Source organism: Oncorhynchus tshawytscha, linkage group LG02 (genome assembly GCF_018296145.1).
Source record: "Oncorhynchus tshawytscha isolate Ot180627B linkage group LG02, Otsh_v2.0, whole genome shotgun sequence".
Taxonomy (NCBI): domain Eukaryota; kingdom Metazoa; phylum Chordata; class Actinopteri; order Salmoniformes; family Salmonidae; genus Oncorhynchus; species Oncorhynchus tshawytscha.
In genome coordinates, this window is record NC_056430.1 from 30,567,358 (window position 1) to 30,586,853 (window position 19,496).

Consider the following 19,496-nt stretch of genomic DNA (forward strand, 5'->3'; position numbering starts at 1 on the left):
TGCACGCGGAAGGCCTAGAGCGCGCCATTGAAGAGAACTCCAACGTGATTATTTCAATTTCGCTGTCGGACTGCGACTGAAATGTTTTGCTGAAAAAAGGTTTTTAGACAACTAAGCGTTAAACCGACAAGGAGGATGGCGTACAGAGGACAAGGGCAGAAGGTCCAGAAGGTTATGGTGCAGCCAATCGTATCCTTTTATCATGAAATACTCTGTGCAGTATTGTCTTGTAACGTTAGCCTGCTATTTTGCTCTGACTTGTGTCTGAATCACTGTAGCTAAGTTAGCAGGGTGATCATAACTAGCTAGTGGTACGTAGCTAGCTAAGTTAGCAGGGTGATCATAACTAGCTAGTGGTACTTAGCTAGCTAAGTTAGCAGGGTGATCATAACTAGCTAGTGGTACTTAGCTAGCTAAGATACTAATTAATGAGCCGTTGCTATTAATACACATGGACCTTAGAGTTTCAGCAAGGAACTGAAATACTATGGCCGGGTATGTAGCTAACTTAAATTAACTATTGAGATAGTAAGGTTGCAAATGGCCAGAAAAACCTGTGTAGCCAGTTAAGCAGTATGTTTGTAGTTTCCTTGACCCTCCCCTCTGTCCACCAGAACCTTATTTTCAGGTATCTACAGAACGTAAGTATTACATTTTTATATGATTTTCTTCATTTCAGGCACATAATTTTATGTTCATGGTTGTAAATAGACCTCGTACTTTCATAATACGTTACCTGGCGAGCGATCTCTCAAATGTATTCAAAGCCTCTCCTCCTTGCAGCGTTCCCGGATACAGGTGTGGCTGTATGAACAAGTGAACATGCGGATAGAGGGCTGCATCATCGTAAGTCCTCTTCCTCCTGTGTTTCCTCCCTTATCCTACTTGGCCAAGGCTCCTGAAACTATATCTTGGCTGCTGATGCCTAGCTGTGTAGTTGAAACAAGCAAATCTCTCCCTCTTTCAGGGCTTTGACGAGTACATGAACCTGGTTCTGGATGACGCTGAGGAGGTCCACATGAAGACCAAGAACAGGAAGCCCCTGGGTAAGTCAGTTTTTCTGTCTTTTTTACCTCACATTTCTCAGTGTCTGTAACTGTGTATTACATGTTGATTCATACACATTCCAGTAATAAGACTTGCAGGCTATTGTCCACATTCCACTATCAGTTTGTCTGGGACTAGCCTCGGAGCCCCAGGCTTCTCACATTCTGTTTGAAAGCCTGGGGAAGTTCTCCTGAGGAAGATTATTTAAGAAAGGGGTGATACAGTGAGGCAAAAAAGTATTTAGTCAGCCACCAATTGTGGAAGTTCTCCCACTTAAAAAGATGAGGCCTGTAATTTATCATAGGTACTCTTAAACTATGACAGACAAAATGAGAGAGAAATCCAGAAAATCACATTGTAGGATTTTTTATGAATTTATTTGCAAATTATGGTGGAAAATAAGTATTTGGTCAATAACAAAAGTTTCTCAATACTTTGTTATATACCCTTTGTTGGCAATGACAGAGGTCAACTGTTTTCGCTAAGTCTTCACAAGGTTTTCACACACTGATGTATCTCACGATACATGGCCCCATGTATTCTTTCCTTTACACGGATCAGTCGTCCTGGTCCCTTTGTAGAAAAACAGCCCCAAAGCATGATGTTTCCACCCCCATGCTTCACAGTAGGTATGGTGTTCTTTGGATGCAACTCAGCATTCTTTGTCCTCCAAACATGATGAGTTGAGTTTTTACCAAAAAGTTATATTTTGGTTTCATCTGACATTCTCCCAATCTTCTTCTGGATCATCCAAATGCTCTCTAGCAAACTTCAGACGGGCCTGGACATGTACTGGCTTAAGCAGGGGGACATGTCTGGCACTGCAGGATTTGCTCCCACAGTTGATTTCTTCAAACCAAGCTGCTTACCTATTGCAGATTTAGTCTTCCCAGCCTGGTGCAGGTCTACAATTTTGTTTCTGGTGTCCTTTGACAGCTCTTTGGTCTTGGCCATAGTGGAGTTTGGAGTGTGACTGTTTGAGGTTGTGGACAGGTGTCTTTTATACTGATAACAAGTTCAAACAGGTGCCATTAATACAGGTAACGAGTGGAGGCCAGAGGAGCCTCTTAAAGACAGGTCTGTGAGAGCCAGAAATCTTGCTTGTTTGTAGGTGACCAAATACTTATTACCACCATAATTTGCAAATAAATTCATAAAAAATCCTACAATGTGATTTTCTGGATTTCTTTTCCTCATTTTGTCTGTCATAGTTGAAGTGTACCTATGATGACAATTACAGGTCTCTCTCATCTTTTTAAGTGGGAGAACTTGCACAATTGGTGGCTGACTAAATACCTTTTTGCCCCACTGTATATGGCGGAGTCCAGATGGAAACTACTGATGTGTTACCACTTATTAAACCAATCAAATGTTTTGCATGGGTGGAGGTCCAAACAGAGGTGTTTCTGAACATTTGTCTGACTTGCAAAAAGCTAGCTCGCATACGATATACAATTCGCACAGGATAGGCTACCAAAACGTTGTTTGATGCGATAGGAAAAGAGCCACGGACCAAACAAGGAAATGCAAGGACGTAAAATGCCTCTTCCGGTGGGGAGCACCTTGAAGAAAACACTTCAAACCAGATGACTCTTGTGTCCTAATGCCATCAAATTGATAAAGGCCACTCCAGTTGACTAAGTCTGTAGTTTCTCATTCGTTGTCGATGATTAGTCATCTTTTCTTTGTCGGCAGTCTGAACAAGTGTCTCCTGCTGAAGTGTCAGTTACTCTAGACTGATCACCTGTCTCTATCTCCACCTATCCACCTCCTCTCTCAATCCTTCCCTACATCTCTCTCAGGGAGGATCATGCTGAAAGGTGATAACATCACCTTGCTACAGAGTGTTGCCACTTAACTCAACAGGACAACATCCATCTACAGCCAGCAGACAGATTTGTGGATGTTTTTCCCATTCTATTTTGTAATGTTTTTCTTTTTTTTTTTGCAAACAATGTTGAAGCTCGATGGTGTTTGGTACATGAATAATGTAATTTTCCATTTATTAATGTTTCCTCTGAAATAAATTGAGTTTTGTTTCTTAGTGGTTCTCATTTCAATAATGAAATATCTATTTACAACCAATTCCTCTTTATTATCCCAAAGGGAACATAGCGAGCAGGGATCATATACGCATCTCTTATTATTCTGTTGACCTGTATTCCTTCTGTTAATTGCAAAAGCCAACAAATAGAAAACTGTTAATTTGAGTGTTACTTGGTTTCATTTGGCTACAAATTCAATTGGAGCATGCTGCTAGATGCATTTTATTTGCACGCAATATTGACCATCATACTGGCATCCACTTTTATGGTCTTGGGTTAATACTGTGAGGATCCACCAGGTGGCGATATGCGCTGTGTACTGTGCAACTCATGAGAAATGTAGATATATTTTCAGCGTGGATTCTATACTTCTCTCAATTTTTTTTGCATCCAGGAAACATTGCCTGCGACATTTCAGATACAAGACTGCTGGCTGCAGAGTACCATTTACGTCAATCAACATTTCCACACATCTTACCATAAGTGGCCATAATATTTCATGCGGTATTAATAGAGTATTATATAAAGCAGGATTGGCCATTTCACTGTTGGGTACAATATACCTGTAACATGATGATCGGAGTCAGCGAGGCCAGCCTTGAGTTTGCAGTTAACAATAGTATTAATAACATGCAACACTAGGCCGGCTGGCTATCTGGGGGAAGTGTGATGGAAACTAGCAGCCGAGGACAGACGGGAGTTCACAAGTGGGAGAAGGAGCAAGGAGCTTCAGCAGCGAGGGCTGAGGTGTCGCCTTACTGGTCAGGAGCCCTGCGCCTCATCTTAAAAGGAAGGGGTGCCACAGCTTGTGGCAACATGCGTCGCTCATCAGGCATCGTTGTCAAGTGCCAGATGACTCTTTGTGCTATGAGGGGAGGAATGGGCTGACTCTCAATGCCACACGCCTCCCACACATTCTTAAGTCAGGCTGAGAACAGTGAGGCTCTACAGACTTTGGCAGTTGACTGTCACAGTGGTGCAGTTCAAGCAAACACGTTTTACTTGAGGATTTCTGTATGTTGTAAGCCAATTTAAATGATTTAGGTGGCCTTTCAGCCATAGAAAGCTTTACCAGACACACTCATACGTAACATAGCATGCATAACATACAATGACATAACATAGTCCTCCATAGGAGTGTTAGGGCCAACTCCCCTTCTCATCCCTCTCTGTCTCCCACTTCCAGACAAAGGACACAGTGCACGGGTCAGATGCCCCCCTCCAGAGACTATTTCCCCTCCTTAGACCACTCCCTAAGCCACCTGACCCCTCTCCTACCTTGGCTTGGCTCAGCAAGGTGTGGTCTGTATCCTGCCTACCTCCCTGCCTTTCTCTTATTCTGTCTATTCATAGCACCTTCATTGAACATGTTTTGGGGCTCAGACTTGTGTGGTGGTTATTTCTTTCAACCTCTGCTCTGTCTATGGCCTATATCAAAACTTCATGAATAAATGTAATTCAAAAAGTTCAAATACACAACATCAATACAGTAACAGATGTATTGTAATGGGATTGTTATTTCAACCTCTGGGTGGCCTTGGTACCTATTCTGACTCGCAGGGTAGTATGTTTGTTTGGTAGTCTGTGTGTCTCCCTCTAAAGCCAGCACTCATTGATAGCATCATATCATGACCTGGACTGAGACTAGGAAAGAATAGGACCAATAGGTATTAATACATGGCTATTATATGCATGTTTATTTTGTTTATTCAAAACGTGGGTTGGAGGTCCACCTCTTGTTTAAAATAAAAGGTACTTTCCTTGGGAGTTTTTGTTTTTTCTAGTTTTTTTTTTAAGGTTTATGTTTCTCACAAATAAAGCATTCAAATTCATCTAACCAGGTATGATGTGTTTTTAAGTCAAACTGGAGCAGCAGATGCAGCTAGCGATAGCTTGTGGTAATGAAAATACTACTTACTGTGTCAGCAGAAAGATAGACAGCCATCTCTGTCTTTTTTTGTTTGGGGGGTAGAAAGGGGGAATGTGTGTAAGTTTGTAACATTAAGCAACGTTAATACAACATCAGTTTAGCTAGTGCTTAGCATGATGGAATGGCGATAATTCATTGAGAAAATGTATAAATATAGTACCTCAGATTGCTCTCTGTATGTTCATCTCCTCAGAATCAATCAAATGTACAGGTGTATGTATGACATCTTGCCTGCAGAGATGCATTGTGTCAAACATAGCAATCTCTCACCATCTCTGACAGAATCCAGGAGAAACTGTCAGAGCAGAGCTGGGGAACTTCCAGACTGTTCACCTCAGACAGGCAGACTTGGTCAGAGCAAAAAGGAAAAAGAATCTGTTTTCAACTTGTTCACAATCTTCATACCAAACAATCCCATTGAATGGCCATTGGCTTGGACCTGTTCGCGAGGCCCTTATCTTGTTTTCACAGGGCCGTCGCGATGCACAATACATGTATTTCCCCCCAATTAACACCGTGAATAATACACAGGTCGCCTTTTTTAAAAAAAATATAGAATTTGTGAAAATGAGGAAATGTGGAGGCTTTTTAATTGTGTGACTTTGGCTGGAACACAGAATCTGATCTACAGTGGCAGGTTTGTTGAGGCCAAACCTGTACCAGAGGTGGGAAAGTCACCCCAGAATTTTGGGAAAATAGGCTGCAGGAATCATGTTAACATATGAATCCTGATGCTTATTGATCCTCTGATCAGTTATTCAATGTCTTAACGGTCTGTTGATATCTTACTGAATCTCGTGTATTAGAGCTAGGCTGGGATGAAGGCTAGCACAGATAATACAGTAGCTCTTCAGGACCAGGGTTAGTGACCACTTCTGTGGTTTACTGTGTTCAAACAAGATCTATTGATTTACAATGGATATTTCATAACAATGGAAAAGGTCCTAGCTGTGCACGGCCATGCGATAAGCCTGTGAATAGATTACTACTTCTCTCTTCACAACGACCCTTTATTTTCTCTGCAGATACTGTATATGTAGCTGTTTGTAGCTTTTTGTGATGTTACAGAATGAGAGACATATCTTTTCAGAGGATTTACTTCCTGTTTTATCTCATCATGAAACTGACACCTGTTTAGCACACAGACACACACACACACACACACAGAGAGTGGCTCCAAATGAAGTTACTAAATGTGTGGAACAAAAGATCTGCAGGGGAGCAAAGGGAGAAGCGGAACAAAAAACAAACGAGTAATGAAATTATAACAATACGGAGAGAGGGAGAGGTAGAGAGAGAGAAAGAAAGAGAGTTGGGTGCGGGTGCCACAATGGCAGGGAACAATCGTGCCGCGTCAATGGAAAAAGAGAGGTGGGGGAGGGCTATCTGGACAATAGAGCCGGTGACAGGAGCACAATGGCTGCAGTGTTTTCAATTAGACATTATCTCATAGACAGAGTGGCAGGTCTCATTGTGTGAGGGGGCTATTTCAGGGCTGCCTTTGTGTGGGGCAGTGCCGTACCCACCTTCCCTCAATCCCCCTCAACCCTGCCGAGAGACTGTACCCCTCCTGCGCCCCTGTGTGTGTGTGCGTGCGTGCGTGCGTGCGTGTGTACACCCATGGAGAGAGAGCAGGCCTTTATGCAGCCCTCCATCAGGACAGGGGAGAATGTGGGTGGCTACTGCGACTGGACCTCAGATAGATAGATAGATAGATAGATAGATAGATAGATAGATAGATAGATAGATAGATAGATAGATAGATAGATAGATAGATAGATAGATAGATAGATAGATAGATAGATAGATAGATAGTAAGAGAGAAACAGAGATATATAGTGAGCGAGAAAAACATAGAGATAGATAGTGAGAGAAACATAGAGACAGAGAGATATATAGAGAGAGAGAGACAGAGAGATGGATAGATAGTGAGAGAAACATAGAGACAGAGATGGATAGATAGTGAGAGAAACATAGAGACAGAGAGACAGATAGATAGTGAGAGAGAGAGAGAAACAGAGGGACAGAGAGATGGATAGATAGTAAGAGAGACAGAGACAGAGAGACAGATAGATAGTGAGAGATAGATAGATAGTGAGAGAAACAGATAGATAGATAGTGAGAGAAACAGAGAGACAGAGAGATAGATAGATAGTGAGAGAGAGAGACAGAGAGATAGATAGATAGTGAGAGAAACAGAGACAGAGAGATAGATAGATAGTGAGAGAAACAGACAGAGAGATAGATAGATAGTGAGAGAAACATAGAGACAGAGAGACAGATAGATAGTGAGCGAGAGAAACAGAGAGATAGATAGATAGTGAGAGAAACATAGAGAGAGAGATAGATAGATAGTGAGAGAAACATAGAGACAGATAGATAGTGAGAGAGAGAAACAGAGAGACAGGTGCGAAACAGGGAAGGGACTCAGGGGGTATGCTAATTTGGTATAGAGCAGACCTAACTCACTCCATTAAATTAATCAAAACAGGAACATTCTACATTTGGCTAGAAATTCAAAAGGAAATTATCCTAACAGAGAAAAATGTCCTCCTGTGTGCTACCTATATCCCCCCACTAGAATCCCCATATTTTAATGAAGACAGCTTCTCCATCCTGTAGGGGGAAATCAATAATTTCCAGGCCCAGGGACATGTACTAGTCTGTGGCGACCTAAATGCCAGAACCGGACAAGAACCTGACACCCTCAGCACACAGGGGGACAAACACCTGCCTGGAGGTGACAGCATCCCCTCCCACATATGCCCCCCTAGGCACAACTATGACAACATTACCAACAAAAACGGGTCACAACTCCTGCAGCTCGGTCGCACACTGGGTATGTACATAGTCAATGGTAGGCTTCGAGGGGACTCCTATGGTAGGTACACCTATAGCTCATCTCTTGGCAGTAGTACTGTAGACTACTTTATCACTGACCTCAACCCAGAGTCTCTCAGAGCGTTCACAGTCAGCCCACTGACACCCCTATCAGACCACAGCAAAATCACAGTCTACTTAAACAGAGCAATACTCAATCATGAGGCATCAAAGCCAAAGGAACTGAGTAACATTAAGAAATGCTATAGATGGAAGGAATGCAGTTTGGAAACCTGCCAAAAAACAATTAGGCAACAACAAATTCAATCCCTTTTAGACAATTTCCTGGGTAAAACGTTCCACTGTAATAGTGAAGGTGTAAACTTGGCAGTAGAAAATCTCAACAGTATATTTGACCTCTCAGCTTCCCTATCAAATCTAAAAAATCTCAAATAGAAAACCGAAGAAAATTAACAACAATGACAAATGGTTTGATGAAGAATGCAAAAATCTAAGAAAGAAATTGAGAAACCTGTCCAACCAAAAACATAGAGACCCGGAAAACCTGAGTCTACGCCTTCACTATGGTGAATCACTAAAACAATACAGAAATACACTACGGAAAAAGAAGGAACAGCATGTCAGAAATCAGCTCAATGTAATTGAAGAATCCATAGACTCTAACCACTTCTGGGAAAATTGGAAAACACTAAACAAACAACAACACAAAGAATTATCTATCCAAAATGGAGATGTATGGGTAAACCACTTCTCCAATCTTTTTGGCTCTATAACAAAGAATAAAGAGCAAAAACATATACATGATCAAATACAGATCTTAGAATCAACTATTAAAGACTACCAGAACCCACTGGATTCTCCAATTACATTGAATGAGTTACAGGACAAAATAAAAACCCTCCAATCCAAAAAGGCCTGTGGTGTTGATGGTATCCTCAATGAAATGATCAAATATACAGACAACAAATTCCAATTGGCTATACTAAAACTCTTTAACATAATCCTTAGCTCTGGCATCTTCCCCAATATTTGGAACCAAGGACTGATCACCCCAATCCACAAAAGTGGAGACAAATTTGACCCAAATAACTACCGTGGAATATGCGTCAACAGTAACCTTGGGAAAATCCTCTGCATTATCATTAACAGCAGACTCGTACACTTCCTCAATGAAAACAATGTACTGAGCAAATGTCAAATTGGCTTTTTACCAAATTACCGTACAACAGACCATGTATTCACCCTGCACACCCTAATTGACAACCAAACAAACCAAAACAAAGGCAAAGTCTTCTCATGCTTTGTTGATTTAAAAAAAGCCTTCGACTCAATTTGGCATGAGGGTCTGCTATACAAACTGATGGAAAGTGGTGTTGGGGGTAAAACCTACGACATTATAAAATCCATGCACACAAACAACAAGTGTGCGGTTAAAATTGGCAAAAAACACACAAATTTCTTCACACAGGGTCGTGGGGTTAGACAGGGATGCAGCTTAAGCCCCACCCTCTTCAACATATATATCAACGAATTGGCGCGGGCACTAGAAAAGTCTGCAGCACCCGGCCTCACCCTGCTAGAATCCGAAGTCAAATGTCTGCTGTTTGCTGATGATCTGGTGCTTCTGTCACCAACAAAGGAGGGCCTACAGCAGCACCCAGATCTTATGCACAGATTCTGTCAGACCTGGGCCCTGACAGTAAATCTCAGTAAGACCAAAATAATGGTGTTCCAAAAAAGGACCACAAATACAAATTCCATCTAGACACTGTTGCCCTAGAGCACACAAAAAACGATACATACCTTGGCCTAAACATCAGCGCCACAGGTAACTTCCACAAAGCTGTGAACGATCTGAGAGACAAGGCAAGAAGGGCATTCTATGCCATCAAAAGGAACATAAATTTCAACATACCAATTAGGATTTGGCTAAAAAATACTTGAATCAGTCATAGAGCCCATTGCCCTTTATGGTTGTGAGGTCTGGGGTCCGCTCACCAACCAAGACTTCACAAAATGGGACAAACACCAAATTGAGACTGCACGCAGAATTCTGCAAAAATATCCTCCGTGTACAATGTAGAACACCAAATAATGCATGCAGAGCAGAATTAGGCCGATACCCACTAATTATCAAAATCCAGAAAAGAGCTGTTAAATTCTATAACCACCTAAAAGGAAGCGATTCCCAAACCTTCCACAACAAAGCCATCACCTACAGAGAGATGAACCTGGAGAAGAGTCCCCTAAGCAAGCTGGTCCTGGGGCTCTGTTCACAAACACAAACACACCCTACAGAGCCCCAGGACAGCAGCACAATTAGACCCAACCAAATCATGAGAAAACAAAAAGATAATTACTTGACACATTGGAAAGAATTAACAAAAAAACAGAGCAAACTAGAATGCTATTTGGCCCTACACAGAGAGTACACAGCGGCAGAATACCTGACCACTGTGACTGACCCAAAATTAAGGAAAGCTTTGACTATGTACAGACTCAGTGAGCATAGCCTTGCTATTGAGAAAGGCTATGTGCTCACTGCCCACAAAATGAGGTGGAAACTGAGCTGCACTTCCTAACCTCCTGCCCAATGTATGACCATATTAGAGAGACATATTTCCCTCAGATTACACAGATCCACAAAGAATTCGAAAACAAATCCAATTTTGAAAAACTCCCATATCTACTGGGTGAAATTCCACAGTGTGCCATCACAGCAGCAAGATTTGTGACCTGTTGCCACGAGAAAAGGGCAACAAGTGAAGAACACACACCATTGTAAATACAACCCATATCTATGCTTATTTATTTTATCTTGTGTCCTTTACCATTTGTACATTGTTAAAACACTGTATATACATATATATATGACATTTGTAATGTCTTTATTGTTTTGAAACTTCTGTATGTGTGATGTTTACTGTTAATTTTTATTGTTTATTTCACTTTATATTATCTACCTCACTTGCTTTGGCAATGTTAACACATGTTTCCCATGCCAATAAAGCCCTTGAATTGAATTGAATTGAATTGACAGAGAGATGGATAGATAGTGAGAGAAACATAGAGACAGAGAGACAGATAGATAGTGAGAGACAAATGTCAAATGTCAAAAGTCAAATGTCTGCTGTTTGCTGATGATCTGGTGCTTCTGTCACCAACCAAGGAGGGCCTACAGCAGCACCTAGATCTTATGCACAGATTCTGTCAGACCTGGGCCCTGACAGTAAATCTCAGTAAGACCAAAATAATGGTGTTCCAAAAAAGGTCCAGTCACCAGGACCACAAATACAAATTCCATCTAGACACTGTTGCCCTAGAGCACACAAAAAACTATACATACCTTGGCCTAAACATCAGCACCACAGGTAACTTCCACAAAGCTGTGAACGATCTGAGAGACAAGGCAAGAAGGGCATTCTATGCCATCAAAAGAAACATAAATTTCAACATACCAATTAGGATCTGGCTAAAAATACTTGAATCAGTCATAGAGCCCATTGCCCTTTATGGTTGTGAGGTCTGGGGTCCGCTCACCAACCAAGACTTCACAAAATGGGACAAACACCAAATTGAGACTCTGCACGCAGAATTCTGCAAAAATATCCTCCGTGTACAACGTAGAACACCAAATAATGCATGCAGAGCAGAATTAGGCCGATACCCACTAATTATCAAAATCCAGAAAAGAGCTGTTAAATTCTACAACCACCTAAAAGGAAGCGATTCACAAACCTTCCATAACAAAGCCATCACCTACAGAGAGATGAACCTGGAGAAGAGTCCCCTAAGCAAGCTGGTCCTGGGGCTCTGTTCACAAACACAAACACACACTACAGAGCCCCAGGACAGCAGCACAATTAGACCCAACCAAATCATGAGAAAACAAAAAGATAACTACTTAACACATTGGAAAGAATTAACAAAAAAACAGAGCAAACTAGAATGCTATTTGGCCCTACACAGAGAGTACACAGCGGCAGAATACCTGACCACTGTGACTGACCCAAAATTAAGGAAAGCCTTGACTATGTACAGACTCAGTGAGCATAGCCTTGCTATTGAGAAAGGCCGCCGTAGGCAGACATGGCTCTCAAGAGAAGACAGGCTATGTGCTCACTGCCCACAAAATGAGGTGGAAACTGAGCTGCACTTCCTAACCTCCTGCCCAATGTATGACCATATTAGAGAGACATATTTCCCTCAGATTACACAGATCCACAAAGAATTCGAAAACAAATCCAATTTTGAAAAACTCCCATATCTACTGGGTGAAATTCCACAGTGTGCCATCACAGCAGCAAGATTTGTGACCTGTTGCCACGAGAAAAGGGCAACCAGTGAAGAACAAACACCATTGTAAATACAACCCATATTTATGCTTATTTATTTTATCTTGTGTCCTTTAGCCATTTGTACATTGTTAGAACACTGTATATATATATAATATGACATTTGTAATGTCTTTACTGTTTTGAAACTTCTGTATGTGTAATGTTTACTGTTAATTTTTGTTGTTTTTCACTTTATATATTCACTTTGTATGTTGTCTACCTCACTTGCTTTGGCATGTTAACACATGTTTCCCATGCCAATAAAGCCCTTGAATTGAATTGAATTGAAATTGACAGAGAGATAGATAGATAGTGAGAGAAACAGACAGAGAGATAGATAAATAGTGAGAGAAACAGAGAGACAGAGAGATAGATAGATAGTGAGAGAGCGAAACAGAGAGATAGATAGTGAGAGAAACAGAGACAGAGAGACAGATAGATAGATAGATAGATAGATAGATAGATAGATAGATAGATAGATAGATAGATAGATAGATAGAGAAACAGAGACAGAGAGATAGATAGATAGTGAGAGAAACATAGAGACAGAGTGAGAGAAACATAGAGACAGAGAGATATATAGATAGTGAGAGAGAGAAACAGAGAGACAGAGAAGAGACAGAGAAGTTAGCTTGTCATCAGGCTTTTGCTCCAGCCCAGCAATAACACACCTGATTCCAACCATTCAACAGCAATAACACACCTGATTCCAACCATTCAACAGCAATAAGAGGCTTGACAAGCACAAGGGCCCTGGTTTGAGGCCTTCTCTTGGCTATCACCCAAATTGTTGTCACAAATAGATTGGCTGTCACATCAAAGAAAAAAATTGAATCAAATAAAAATAAAATATTTCTCACGTGCCGAATACAACAGGTGTTGACTTTATCGTGAAATGCTGAACACAACAGGTGTAGACCTTATCGTGAAATGCTTACTTACAAACTCTTAACCAACAATACAGTTCAAGAAATAGAGTTAATAAAATATTCACTAAATAAACTAAAGTTTTAAAAAATCTAATCAATACAAAAAGTAACAGTACATTTACATAACGATAGCGAGGCTATATACAGGGGGTACTGGTACAGAGTCAATGTGCGGGGGTACAGGTTAGTCGAGGCCATTTGATTAGTTGTTCGGCAGACTTATGGATTGGGTGTGGAATCTGTTAAGGAGCCTTTTGTTCCTAGACTCTGGTACTGCTTGCCGTGCGGTAGCAGAGAGAACAGTCTATGACTTAGGTGACTGGAGTTTTTGAAAAAAATGTGGGCCTTCCTCTGACAACGCCTAGTATAGAGGTCCTGGATGTCAGGAAGCTTGGCTCCAGTGATGTACTGGGCCGTACGCACTACCCTCTGTAGCGGTCAGATGCCGAACAGTTGCCATACCAGGCAGTGATGCAACTGGTCAGGATGCTCTCGGTGGTGCAGCAGTAGAACTTTTTGAGGATCTGGAGACCCATGCCAAATGACGACAAGACCTCAAAACAATTTCTGTTAAATTGCCTGCGTTCACTAAAACTATCAGTTCAATCGGGTCCCTGCGGTCTGTCTCAATAGGGTAATGTTTGTGAGAGGGAGTGGCACTGTGGCCGTATGTTTTTCCGATGGCAGATGTGTTGTTTTGCTCGAATCTGCGGAAGTGGTGTCAGAACGGGGGTGTTGCGGTCCCTTCGCTTCTGAGAAATAATGCGAGCGCTTGTTATCGTTTAAACACGTATGACGCACACAAATACACACAAACACACACAAACACACACAAACACATACACAGGAGTGATGTTTTTGCTGTTCTCGATAACAGCCTACTTCTCCCATGCGGTTGGTGTGTGTATCCGTCCTCTTCTGTTTCCCACCCCGCCTTTTTCATGTTGGTGAAGACACCTTGGTTTGTGTAAGTGCACACATAGGCAAATCTGCTTCATCGCTTTGGCTGCTATCAAATCTACTGGAGTGTCAGCTAAGCAAAATAAAGTCAACCTCACGAGGAGCCACACAGCTTTGACTGTTATCTCTGTCGTCACTGGGTCTTCCTTTGATGCTCACAAGATTCCATGGTTTTGCTTGATGTTCTGGCTGACATTGTTAAAATACACGTTCACAATCATATTAGTCATACGGATGGTTATTCCATTTGGCAAAATGTGTGTGAACTCCTCAAGGAAAACATGACCCATCAGCCCCCTCTGCTAGGGTGAGTGATACAGCACAACAGGGCATTGTGAGTATGATTGTTCTTTATCCCCAAAACATGTAGAGGCCTATCATAAGCTTTTAGGATTGTCCTATGGCCCACTCATTACTAACCAAAGGCCCCTGTAGACCAATGTCATGGTGTTGGTGGTTTAGTGGTTAAGGTCTTCAGTACATTGTGTTGTTGTGAACACTGGTTGGGATTGTGGGTCTGCCGTGTTAGAGATGGACTATGTTCCACCAGCACCACAGGGAGAGGCAAACAGTGTGCTGATATTCACTTGCTTCAGTCCAACCCACCAGTGGTGCTGAGAGTGCTGTTAGATTAGACAGACAGACAGGCTGACAGATCAGATGCAGGAGAGAACAGAGAGGCCCACAGTCAGATAGACATCTAATGGGTGAGGGCAGAGAGCAGGCAGCAGTGTGGTCTGATACAGATCTTAGCCATCAGGGAGGGCAGGGGGCTGCCAACCCCACAAAAGGGGGGCAAAGAAACAACCTGGCACACAGGAAGAGAGTGTGGTAATCTTAGTCAGTTTGGATCGTGTCTGTTATGACATATATCACATGGAGGCTAGGCGCTGATGCAAACACACATAACGGACATAAATTGTTTGGTTTGTGGGGATAGGTCGGCTGAAACCAATGTGAAGTTTGACTCTTTACTTTGCCTAGGGCAATTCTGGTCCTAGGAGGCCATTGTGTGCAGGCTTTTGTTCCAGCCCAGCTCAACGCACACATACCAGATTAAACTAATCAAAATATACCAGATTAAACAACACACATACCAGATTAAACTACACACATACCAGATTAAACTACACACATACCAGATTAAACTACACACATACCAGATTAAACTAATCAAAATCGATGATAAAATGATTATTTGAATCAGGTGTTCTAGTGCTGGGTTGGAATAAAAGTGTGCCCACCCCTGGAGTAGGGTTTTCACACTCTCTCTCCTTCTCTCTCTCTCTCTCTCTCTCTCTCTCTCTCTCTCTCTCTCTCTCTCTCTCTCTCTCTCTCTCTCTCTCTCTCTCTCTCTCTCTCTCTCTCTCTCTCTCTCTCTCTCTCTCTCTCTCTCTCTCTCTCTCTCTCTATATATATATATATATATATATATATATATATATATGAAAGTGGCTTAACAACCTTGGCTCAGCTCAACTCAGTTCGGTTGGTTTAAGCAGGCAAGGTAGAGAAAGATGCATGGCCTAAAAGGCAGAGGGGAGAATAAGGGTGCCAGATCCTGAGCCTGGCAAACAGTCTCACTGCAGCTCACTGACACCAGAGTGACTCACAAATAAACAGAGAGAGTAGAGTGCACAGAGAGGAGGGGGAAACAAAAAAAACAAATAAAAAATAAAGGAGATGGGGAGAGATTGAAAGAGAGAGAGGGAGAGAAGAAAAGGAGAGAGAGCGAGGGAGAGAGAAAAGACGAAGGGGAGCGAAAAGGAGAAGTGGAGAAAGGGTTCTGTAATCCCGCAATAGTGGTGTTGGGCCGTCACCATGGTGACAGGCACAAAGGCCTGTGGTTGGCCATTGATGGCTAATTGTATTCTTCACAGCTCTTTTGTTAATTGTTGTCTGCCCAGCTCCTACTTCCTGCTGGGCCACAGCACAAAGGCAGGAACAGGGGGGATTAGAAATGGCACATCAGCTCCCAGCTAGCTAGCTATAGTCTCTCTCCCTCTCTCCGAGCCCTTGCCTCTCTCTCTCATCTCTCCGAGCCCTTTTTCTTTTATTTTTTTCTCTTTTTTTCTCTCTCTCTCTCTCTCTCTCTCTCTCTCTCTCTCTCTCTCTCTCTCTCTCTCTCTCTCTCTCTCTCTCTCTGAGTCCTTGACTCTCTCTCACTCTCCCTGCCAGAGCCCTCGCTTCTCGCTCTCTCTCTCTCTCTCTCTCTCTCTGAGTCCTTGACTCTCTCTCACTCTCCCTGCCAGAGCCCTCGCTTCTCGCTCTCTCTCTTTCTCTGACTGACTGATGGACTGACTGGGTGAATGACTGTCTAGTTCTGGCATAGGGCCTCACTGTATTTCTCTGTGCTTCTCTGGTCCACCACTGTATGGCTCCCATCCATGTAACAGATGAAGCACTATGTGGTACAACTATTAAAAATAGGCTTCTGTTTCTAGCTGCAGACAGTACTCTGAAGTCTTACTCTAAGGTGCCACTTTAAGGTGATAGTAGGCACACTTCCACTTCCACCCAGTGTAGACCAACATCATACAGAAGGTCATGGGGATCAAACACTTTTCTCAATGTTTGGAATACTTTACTCCAATTTAGGGATGTTGTGTCCCATGTATGTTCAGATTATACACACCTGTTGCTGAGCAGTTTTAGGTTAGGTACTTTTCAGCCCTAATGTATGCTCTCTTTTGCTGTGTTTGTGTGTGTCTGTGTGTTGTTTTGGAGGGTAGGGGAAGGGATACCTTATTGACAGTTTGATTATTGTGTCAAATGAGAATCGAGTGCAGAAAAGACCTTTCTTTCCAGTCTAAAGATCATATTGATTGGATACCCGGGCCCTTTCTCATTATCCTCTATCTTCCAAGCCCGCTGCCGCGACAGTTAAATGAGTCCTTTGCCTTTAAGGGGGAGGTGAATGGCAGGGAGCGTGAATGTTGGACACAAAACACCAGAAAGTAATCGGGAGAAAGCGGGGTGAGGTTGTGTGAGCGTTGGGGAGAACTACCGCGACGCTGATAGCAACTATAGGCGCTCATGTAACTCTGTCCTCGTCTTCTCTGTAGACCGAAGAGAACTCGACACAACGTACCCTCTTGTGCTTTGCATGCGGTGAGCGATCAAGCGCGAGGGCTCGGAAAAACAGCGGTGGAGACGGAAGTTTGGAAATCCCGGGCGCCTCAGGAGTGGTGAGTGAACAGCGCGGCACTGGAAAGCTCCAGACGCACATAGTATTTTTACATTTCACTTGATCCAGGATTGGTGTGATGACTCCCGACACACTGTCCTACTTGTTATCGACAACACATAAAGTATTATCTATTGTCTATACAATGACATAAAGCATAACTTTGGGTGCTTCGGGATGTTTCCCCCCAAATAGAATGCGCCCGTCCTGGATCGCGACTGTTTCGAATCACGAAGGACAATTTGCAACTTTCATATGTGCACCATATTCACAGCTAATATCATATGTATCAATTACTCAGATCAGGCCATCTCGCCTATTCTTCAGTTTGATTCTGTGTGAGTGTCAGTTAGTGTTTTTATAGGCAGAACAGTGACGATGAACGCAATAAGCAAGAGGAGAAGATGCCAGTTCTGTTGGCAAATACAAATTAAACTGTTTCATCTACTTTCCAGAGAATAGTTGCTAGTGTTAAAACGCAGATGTTTTAAATATGTGTTCTCTCATGGGTCATGGCATAATTATTATAGAAATACTTTGCTGGGGAGGTGTTGGGTGTTTGCATGGGCAGACAAGGCATCTGGCATAATGGCCAAATGCCAGACTGCTAGTCCATTTTGGGCTCATTGAGGAAAAAAAGTGGGCCGGTGTGTGGGCATCAAAGAAAGAAATTGGCTGGTGTGTTTGAAATGCCAGGGCCGATTTCTGGCCCCAGTCCGCCCCTGGGTGTTTGGATGTGTAGATCTTTGTAGTTTTGGTAGAGTTGGAGGATTGGAATAGGTAAGGAAAGAGAACATGCTTCATAATTCAGTAAAGTTTTACCTTTTGTAGTCTATGTGCAATCTGCTCTTCTAGATCATATGGACATAGCTCTGGGTGGAGGTGACAGAACATGCCCATTGAGCCAGATGAGGCATCTTTAGTGGTGTCCAGTCTTGATGGTTGGAATGAGTCGATTGACAACACTAGACAGCAGAGACGTCTTCATGGACAATGTGTGTGTGCATTGTGTTTTATAAGCAAAGTATGTCACTAGTGTGCAGGGTCTGGGTAGGCATACCCTACTGTGTGTTTGGTTATGTGTGTTGAGCATGCTTGGTCTGGGTAGTGTGTGTGTGTGTGTGTGTAATGGGACTGTGTGTGTGTGTGTAATGGGACTGTGTGTGTGTGTGTGTAATGGGACTGTGTGTGTGTGTGTAATGGGACTGTGTGTGTGTGTGTAATGGGACTGTGTGTGTGTGTGTGTGTGTGTGTGTGTAATGGGACTGTGTGTGTGTGTGTAATGGGACTGTGTGTGTGTGTGGGACTGTGTGTGTGTGTGTAATGGGAATGGGACTGTGTGTGTAATGGGACTGTGTGTGTGTGTGTGTGTGTGTGTGTGTAATGGGACTGTGTGTGTGTGTGTGTGTGTAATGGGACTGTGTGTAATGGGACTGTGTGTGTGGGACTGTGTGTATGGGACTGTGTGTGTGTGTGTAATGGGACTGTGTGTGTGTGTGTAATGTGTGTGTGTGTGTGTGTGTAATGGGACTGTGTGTGTGTGTGTGTGTAATGGGACTGTGTGTGTAATGGGACTGTGTGTGTGTGTGTGTGTAATGGGACTGTGTGTGTAATGGGACTGTGTGTGTGTAATGGGACTGTGTGTGTGTGTGTGTGTGTAATGGGACTGTGTGTGTGTAATGGGACTGTGTGTGTGTGTGTGTAATGGGACTGTGTGTGTGTGTGTGTGTAATGGGACTGTGTGTGTGTGTGTGTAATGGGACTGTGTTTAGGTCTGTGTGTGTGTAATGGGACTGTGTTTAGGTCTATGTGTGTGTGTGTGTGTGTGTGTGTAATGGGACTGTGTGTGTGTGTGTGTGTGTGTAATGGGACTGTGTGTGTGTGTGTGTGTAATGGGACTGTGTGTGTGTGTGGGACTGTGTGTGTGTGTGTGTGTAATGGGACTGTGTGTGTGTGTGTGTGTAATGGGACTGTGTGTGTGTGTGTGTATGGGACTGTGTGTGTGGGACTGTGTGTGTGTGTGTAATGGGACTGTGTTTAGGTGTGTGTGTGTGACTGAGACTGTGTTTAGGTCTATGTGTGTGTGTGTGTGATGAGACTGTGTTTAGGTCTATGTGTGTGTGTGTGTATGATGAGACTGTGTTTAGGTGTGTGTGTGTGTGTGTGTGTGTGTGTGTGATGGGACTGTGTTTAGGTGTGTGTGTGTGATGGGACTGTGTT

At 42.8% G+C, this 19,496-nt stretch overlaps 2 protein-coding genes across 2 annotated transcripts in view; both read left to right on the forward strand.

Moving 5' to 3' along the window:
* Positions 1-3,091, forward strand: LOC112218274 (small nuclear ribonucleoprotein polypeptide E). The gene is made up of 5 exons (XM_024378932.2): positions 1-189; positions 615-641; positions 784-846; positions 968-1,046; positions 2,850-3,091. Exons 1-5 carry the CDS (start codon positions 136-138, stop codon positions 2,903-2,905), a joined length of 279 nt encoding a protein of 92 aa, XP_024234700.1. The 5' UTR covers positions 1-135; the 3' UTR covers positions 2,906-3,091.
* A 13,922-nt stretch (positions 3,092-17,013) lies between these two features.
* LOC112218252 (transcription factor SOX-13-like) overlaps positions 17,014-19,496 on the forward strand; it is a 59,892-nt gene continuing 57,409 nt past the window's right edge. The window contains exon 1 of the mRNA XM_042296367.1: positions 17,014-17,277. The gene's annotated coding sequence lies outside the window, so the exon portion shown is untranslated. The remainder of the gene's footprint in view (positions 17,278-19,496) is intronic.